This window comes from Lolium perenne, chromosome 5 (assembly GCF_019359855.2).
Source record: "Lolium perenne isolate Kyuss_39 chromosome 5, Kyuss_2.0, whole genome shotgun sequence".
Lineage (NCBI taxonomy): Eukaryota > Viridiplantae > Streptophyta > Magnoliopsida > Poales > Poaceae > Lolium > Lolium perenne.
The window spans coordinates 50,023,912-50,032,023 of NC_067248.2; the positions used below are offsets into that span (position 1 = coordinate 50,023,912).

Sequence of the window (8,112 nt, forward strand, 5' to 3'; positions counted from 1 at the left end):
GTGAAAGTGTAATCCCTAGGCCTTGTTCCTAAATACTGCTGAGTTACTACGTCTGTTTCTTGTTTTCTTTGCGTTACTACTCTGTGCAATACTACCACCATCAACTACACGCCAGCAAGCTATTTTCTGGCACCGTTGCTACTGCTCATATATATTCATACCACCTGTATTTCACTATCTCTTCGCCGAACTAGTGCACCTATTTGGTGTGTTGGGGACACAAGAGACTTCTTGCTTTGTGGTTGCAGGGTTGCATGAGAGGGATATCTTTGACCTCTTCCTCCCTGAGTTCGATAAACCTTGGGTGATCCACTTAAGGGAAAACTTGCTGCTGTTCTACAAACCTCTGCACTTGGAGGCCCAACACTGTCTACAGGAAAGGAGGGGGAACGTAGACATCAGTAGACCACGGTGGCTTTGGCGATAGGACATGAGAGCTCAACGAGGAGTTGCCGCAGCCAGGAGACCTTGGCAACCGCGTTAGCAACAGCCCGGTACTCTGCTTCGGCGCTGGAGCGAGATACCGTGGGCTGTCGCTTAGACGACCAGGAGATGAGCGAAGGGCCGAAGTAGACGCAGTAGCCAGACGTGGAGCGACGCGTGTCGGGGCAGCCGGCCCAATCGGCGTCCGAGTAGGCGACGATGTCCGTGGCGGTGGAGGCGTGGAGCGAGAGACCGAAGTCCATGGTACCACGAATGTAGCGGAGAATCCGCTTGACCGCAGCCCAATGAGGATCTCGCGGAGCGTGCATGTGAAGGCACACCTGCTGAACAACATACTGCAGCTCGGGGCGGGTCAAGGTGAGGTACTGCAGGGCACCGACGATGGAGCGGTAAGAGGACGCGTCCGTGGCCAAGGAACCGTCTGTGGCGGAGAGCTTGGACTTCGTGTCGACTGGCGTGGCCGCGGGTTTGCAATTAATCATATCGGCGCGGTCCAGGAGCTCATGGGCGTACTTGCGCTAATTAAGGAAGAAGCCGTCGGTGCGACGCACGACCTCGACGCCGAGGAAGTAGTGCAGAGGCCCCAAGTCCTTCAGGGCAAACTCGGCGCGAAGACGGGCGGTGAGCTGGCGCAGTAGGTCCGTGGAGCTGGCCGTTAAGATGATGTCGTCGACGTAGAGCAGCAGATACGCGGTGGTGTCGTCGTTGTTGTAACGAACAGCGATGCATCGGAGCGGGTGGAGCGGAAGCCGAGTTGGTGAAGAAACGCTGCGATGCGCTGGTACCAGGCGCGTGGTGCCTGCTTGAGCCCGTATAACGAGCGCGAGAGCAGGCACACATGGTCGGGGTGGGCGCTGTCGACGAACCCAGTGGGCTGCTGGCAGAAGACCTGCTCCTCGAGATGGCCGTGAAGAAAGGCGTTGGAGACATCCATCTGATGCACGGGCCATGCACGGGAGAACGCGAGCTGAAGAACGGTGCGGATCGTCCCGGGCTTGACAACCGGGGCGAAGGTGTCGGTGAAGTCGATGCCGGCGCGCTGACGAAAGCCGTGAACCACCCATCGCGCCTTGTGACGGTCAAGGGTACCGTCCGGATGGGACTTGTGCTTGAAGACCCACTTCCCGGTGATGATGTTGGCGTGAGGTTGGCGGGGAACAAGCGTCCATGTTTGGTTCCGCTGCAGGGCGTCGAACTCGTCATGCATGGCCGCAAGCCACTGCGAGTCGCGGAGAGCAGCCCGGGCAGAGGCGGGCAGGGGCGACGGTAGGGCTGGTGAAGGCGCAGAAGTCGACGCGGTGCAGACGTACTCGTCCGAGGGGTACCGCGTGCTCGGGACGCGAATACCCGCACGGGCGCGCGTGAGGGGGCCCGTCGCCGGTGCGGGAGGAGGCGGAGGCGGGGCCGGAGGCGAGGCATCGCCCGAGCTGGGGCTCGAGGGCGATGCGGTGGAGGACGCAACGGTACCCGAGGATGACACGGCGGTGCCCGAGGTAGTGCTCGAGGGCGACGCGGGCGGTGTCTGGGGCGAGGCGGTGGCGCCCGAGGCAGGGCTCGAGGGCGCCACGTGTGAGCCCGAGGTAGAGCTCGAGGGCGTCACGGGAGGCGTCGTAGCTGTGGTAGAGGGAGCGCGTGGGGGCGCTGCCGAGCCAGGGACCTCCACCAAGGTAGGGCCGCGACGCCGCGGACTGTTAGTCGCGGGAGGAGGGGTCCTCACCTGTTCCTGTGCAAAGGGAAAACAGTGCTCATCAAAGTAAACGTGCTGAGACGTGATGACGTGGTGAGAGACCGGATCATAGCAACGGTAGCCGGTGTTAGCCGGGTAACCGAGAAATACACACGGAATGGAGCGAGGTGCGAGTTTATGAGGGGTTGTGGCAGCGGTGCTAGGGAAACAGCGACAACCGAAAATACGGAGACCGTCGTATGAGGGAGGTGAACCGAACAGGAGGTTATGTGGTGTGTAATTCCAGCGAGGGCGACACGGGCGTAGGTTGACTAGGAGGGTGGCGGTGGAGAGGGCGTCCGGCCAGAACTGGGGGGGCATGTGAGCGTGGAATAGGAGAGTACGGACACAGTCATTAAGGGTGCATAGGACGCGCTCGGCGCGGCCGTTCTGCTGGGAGGTGTATGGGCAAGTTAGGCGGAATATAGTGCCGTGGGTGGAGAGGAGGGTGCGGATGGTGGTGTTGTCGAACTCCTTGCCGTTGTCAGTTTGGAGGGCGAGAATGGGGCGACCGAACTGCGTAGACACATAAGAATAAAAGGCGGTGAGTGTGGAGGCGACGTCAGATTTCTTACGAAGAGGAAAAGTCCATACAAAATGAGAAAAATCATCAAGAATAACGAGATAATAAAGAAAACCAGAATGACTTGGTAGAGGGGACGTCTGATGTCTACGTTCCCCCTCCTTTCCTGTAGACAGTGTTGGGCCTCCAAGTGCAGAGGTTTGTAGAACAGCAGCAAGTTTTCCCTTAAGTGGATCACCCAAGGTTTATCGAACTCAGGGAGGAAGAGGTCAAAGATATCCCTCTCATGCAACCCTGCAACCACAAAGCAAGAAGTCTCTTGTGTCCCCAACACACCAAATAGGTGCACTAGTTCGGCGAAGAGATAGTGAAATACAGGTGGTATGAATATATATGAGCAGTAGCAACGGTGCCAGAAAATAGCTTGCTGGCGTGTAGTTGATGGTGGTAGTATTGCAGCAGTAGTAACGCAGTAAAACAGTAAACAAGCAGTAGTAACTCAGCAGTATTTGGGAACAAGGCCTAGGGATTACACTTTCACTAGTGGACACTCTCAACATTGATCACATAACAGAATAGATAAATGCATACTCTACACTTTTGTTGGATGATGAACACATTGCGTAGGATTACACGAACCCTCAATGCCGGAGTTAACAAGCTCCACAATAATGCTCATGTTTAAGTAACCTTAAGTGTAAGATAGATCAAAAGACTAAACCAAGTACTAGCATAGCATGCACACTGTCACCTTCATGCATATGTAGGAGGAATAGATCACATCAATATTATCATAGCAATAGTTAACTTCGCAATCTACAAGAGATCATGATCATAGCATAAACCAAGTACTAACACGGTGCACACACTGTCACCTTTACACACGTGCAGGAGGAATAGAACTACTTTAATAACTTTGCTAGAGTAGCACATAGATAGTAGTGATACAAAACTCATATGAATCTCAATCATGTAAAGCAGCTCATGAGATCATTGTATTGAAGTACATAGGAGAGAGATTAACCACATAGCTACCGGTACAGCCCCGAGCCTCGATGGAGAACTACTCCCTCTTCATGGGAGCAGCAGCGGTGATGAAGATGGCGGTGGAGATGGCAGCGGTGTCGATGGAGAAGCCTTCCGGGGGCACTTCCCCGCTCCGGCAGGGTGCCGGAACAGAGACTCCTGTCCCCCAGATCTTGGCTTCGCGATGACGGCGGCTCTGGAACTTTTCTCGTATCGTGGCTTCCTCCTTAAGGGTTTTCGATGCAGGGGCTTTATATAGGCGAAGAGGCGGCGCAGGGGGGTCGAAGGGGCGCCCACACCATAGGGTGGCGCGGGCCCAGCCCTGGCCGCGCCACCATGTCATCTGGGGCCCACAGGGCCCCCCTCTGGCGGCTCTCGGGTGTTCTGGATGCTTCCGGGCAAAATAGGAACCTGGGCGTTGATTTCGTCCAATTCCGAGAATATTTCGTTACTAGGATTTCTGAAACCAAAAACAGCAGAAAACAGGAACTGGCACTTCGGCATCTTGTTAATAGGTTAGTTCCAGAAAATGCGTAAATACGACATATAATGTGCATAAAACATGTAGGTATCATCAATAAAGTAGCATGGAACATAAGAAATTATCGATACGTTGGAGACGTATCAGCATCCCCAAGCTTAGTTCTGCTCGTCCCGAGCAGGTAAAACGATAACAAAGATAATTTCTTAAGTGACATGCCATCATAACCTTGATCATACTATTGTAAGCATATGAGATGAATGCAGCGATCAAAACAATGGTAATGACATGAGTAAACAACTGAATCATAAAGCAAAGACTTTTCATGAATAGCACTTTCAAGACAGGCATCAATAAGTCTTGCATAAAAGTTAACTCATAAAGCAATAATTCAAAGTAGAGGTATTGAAGCAACACAATGGAAGATTAAGTTTCAGCGGTTGCTTTCAACTTATAACATGTATATCTCATGGATAATTGTCAACATAGAGTAATATAACAAGTGCAATATGCAAGTATGTAGGAATCAATGCACAGTTCACACAAGTGTTTGCTTCTTAAGGTGGAGGGAGATAGGTAAACTGACTCAACAATAAAAGTAAAAGAAAGGTCCTTCAAAGAGGAAAGCATCGATTGCTATATTTGTGCTAGAGCTTTGGTTTTGAAAACATAAAGAGAGCATAAAAGTAAAATTTTGAGAGGTGTTTGTTGTTGTCAACGAATGGTAGCGGGTACTCTAACCCCCTTGCCAGACAAACCTTCAAAAAGCGGCTCCCATTTTATTTTATTTTTGGGTGGCACTCCTTCCAACCTTTCTTTCACAAACCATGGCTAACCGAATCCTCGGGTGCCTGCCAACAATCTCATACCATGAAGGAGTGCCTTTTTATTTTAGTTTTATTATGATGACACTCCTCCCCACCTTTGCTTTCTCAAGCCATGGCTAACCGAATCCTTCGGGTGCCGTCCAACAATCACATACCATGGAGGAGTGTCTATTTTTGTTAATTAATTTGGGACTGGGAATCCCATTGCCAGCTCTTTTTGCAAAATTATTGGATAAGCGGATGAAGCCACTAGTCCATTGGTGAAAGTTGCCCAACAAGATTGAAAGATAAACACCACATACTTCATCATGAGCTATAAAACATTGACACAAATAAGAGGTAATAACTTTTGAATTGTTTAAAGATAGCACTCAAGCAATTTACTTTGGAATGGCGGAGAAATACCATGTAGTAGGTAGGTATGGTGGACACAAATGGCATGAATATTGGCTCAAGTATTTGGATGCATGAGAAGTATTCCCTCTCGATACAAGGTTTAGGCTAGCAAGGTTTATTTGAAACAAACACAAGGATGAACCGGTGCAGCAAAACTCACATAAAAGACATATTGTAAACATTATAAGACTCTACACCGTCTTCCTTGTTGTTCAAAACTCAATACTAGATATTATCTAGACCTTAGAGAGACCAAATATGCAAATCAAATTTTAGCAAGCTCTATGTATTTCTTCATTAATAGGTGCAAAGTATATGATGCAAGAGCTTAAACATGAGCACAACAATTGCCAAGTATCACATTACCCAAGACATTTTAGAATTACTACATGTAGCATTTTCCAATTCCAACCATATAACAATTTAACGAAGAAGAAACTTCGCCATGAATATTATGAGCTAAGAACACATGTGTTCATACGAACCAGCGGAGCGTGTCTCTCTCCCACACAAGGATGAACTTATTCAGAGAAATAAGATAACAAAACAAAAATAAAAGCACACACAGACGCTCCAAGTAAAGTACATAAGATGTGACCGAATAAAAATATAGTTTCAAGGGAGGAACCTGATGATGTTGTCGATGAAGAAGGGGATGCCTTGGGCATCCCCAAGCTTAGACGCTTGAGTCTTCTTGAAATATGCAGGGATGAACCACGGGGGCATCCCCAAGCTTAGAGCTTTCACTCCTCTTGATCATAGTATATCATCCTCCTCTCTTGACCCTTGAAAACTTCCTTCACACCAAACTTCAAGCAAACTCATTAGAGGGTTAGTGCATAATAAAAAATTCACATGTTCAGAGGTGACACAATCATTCTTAACACTTCTGGACATTGCATAAAGCTACTGGACATTAATGGATCAAAGAAATTCATCCAACATAGCAAAAGAGGCAATGCGAAATAAAAGGCAGAATCTGTCAAAAACAGAACAGTCCGTAAAGACGAATTTTAGGATGGCACCAGACTTGCTCAAATGGAAAAACTCAAAACTAATGAAAGTTGCGTACATATCTGAGGATCACGCTCGTAAATTGGCAGATTTTTTCGAATTTTCTACAGAGAACTGTGCCCAGATTCGTGACAGACAGCAATGCTGTTTCTGCGCAGCGATCCCAAATATAACATCAACTTTGACATAGAAACTTTACTTGGCACAAAAACTTGATAAGGAGAGGTTGCTACAGTAGTAAACAACTTCCAAGACTCAACAAAACGAAAATTGCTGTAGCAAAATAAACACATGGGTTATCTCCCAAGAAGTTCTTTCTTTATAGCCATTAAGATGGGCTCAGCAGTTTTAATGATACTCTCATGAAAATAGACAATGAAGCAAAAGAGAACATCAAGAGGCAAATTCAAAATACATTTAAGTCTAACATGCTTCCTATGCATAGGAATCTTGTAAATAAACAAGTTCATGAAGAGCAAAGTAGCAAGCATAGGAAGATAAAACAAGTGTAGCTTCAAAAATTTCAGCACATAGAGAGGTGTTTTAGTAACATGAAAATTTTTACAACCATATTTTCCTCTCTCATAATAACTTTCAGTAGCATCATGAGCAAACTCAACAATATAACTATCACATAAAGCATTCTTATCATGAGTCTCATGCATAAAATAATTACTACTCCCAACATAAGCATAATCAATTTTATTAGTTGTAGTGGGAGCAAATTCAACAAAGTAGCTATCAAATATAGGAGGTATATTGTAATCATAATCAAATTTATCCTCCATAACAGGTGGTAACAAAAGACTACTATCATTATAATCATCATAAATGGGAGGCAAAGTATCATCAAAGTAAATTTTCTCCTCAATGCTTGGGGGACTAAAAATATCATGCTCATCAAAGCCAGCTTCCCCAAGCTTAGAATTTTCCATAACATTAGCAACAATGGTGCTCAAAGCATTCATAGTAATAACATTCCCATTAGCATGCATATAAAGTTCCATGGGTTTCTTAATTCTTTCTTCAAACACATCATGTCCTAATTCAAGATAAAGTTCATAAAGATCTCTCATATTTTTGGTGTTTTCCATTATGCCTAACTAGTGTAAACAAGAAACCAAATGTCGCAATTGCAGAATCTAAAGGAAATAGCTTCGAGTACTTACAACGGCGCCGGAAAATAGCTTAGTAGCCGAGATCCGTAGTGTGAGTACCTTTTACCTTTCCTCCCCGGCAACGGCGCCAGAAATTAGCTTGATGTCTACGTTCCCCCTCCTTTCCTGTAGACAGTGTTGGGCCTCCAAGTGCAGAGGTTTGTAGAACAGCAGCAAGTTTTCCCTTAAGTGGATCACCCAAGGTTTATCGAACTCAGGGAGGAAGAGGTCAAAGATATCCCTCTCATGCAACCCTGCAACCACAAAGCAAGAAGTCTCTTGTGTCCCCAACACACCAAATAGGTGCACTAGTTCGGCGAAGAGATAGTGAAATACAGGTGGTATGGATATATATGAGCAGTAGCAACGGTGCCAGAAAATAGCTTGCTGGCGTGTAGTTGATGGTGGTAGTATTGCAGCAGTAGTAACGCAGTAAAACAGTAAACAAGCAGTAGTAACTCAGCAGTATTTGGGAACAAGGCCTAGGGATTACACTTTCACTAGTGGACACTCTCAAC

The 8,112-nt window shown here is 47.2% G+C and overlaps 1 protein-coding gene across 1 annotated transcript; it reads right to left on the minus strand.

Moving 5' to 3' along the window:
• Positions 1-398: 398 nt before the first annotated feature.
• On the minus strand, positions 399-926 carry LOC127303322 (uncharacterized mitochondrial protein AtMg00810-like). Its single transcript, XM_051334066.1, has one exon. The coding sequence runs from the start codon at positions 924-926 to the stop codon at positions 399-401; it is 528 nt and encodes a 175-aa protein (XP_051190026.1).
• Between the last annotated feature and the right edge of the window lie 7,186 nt (positions 927-8,112).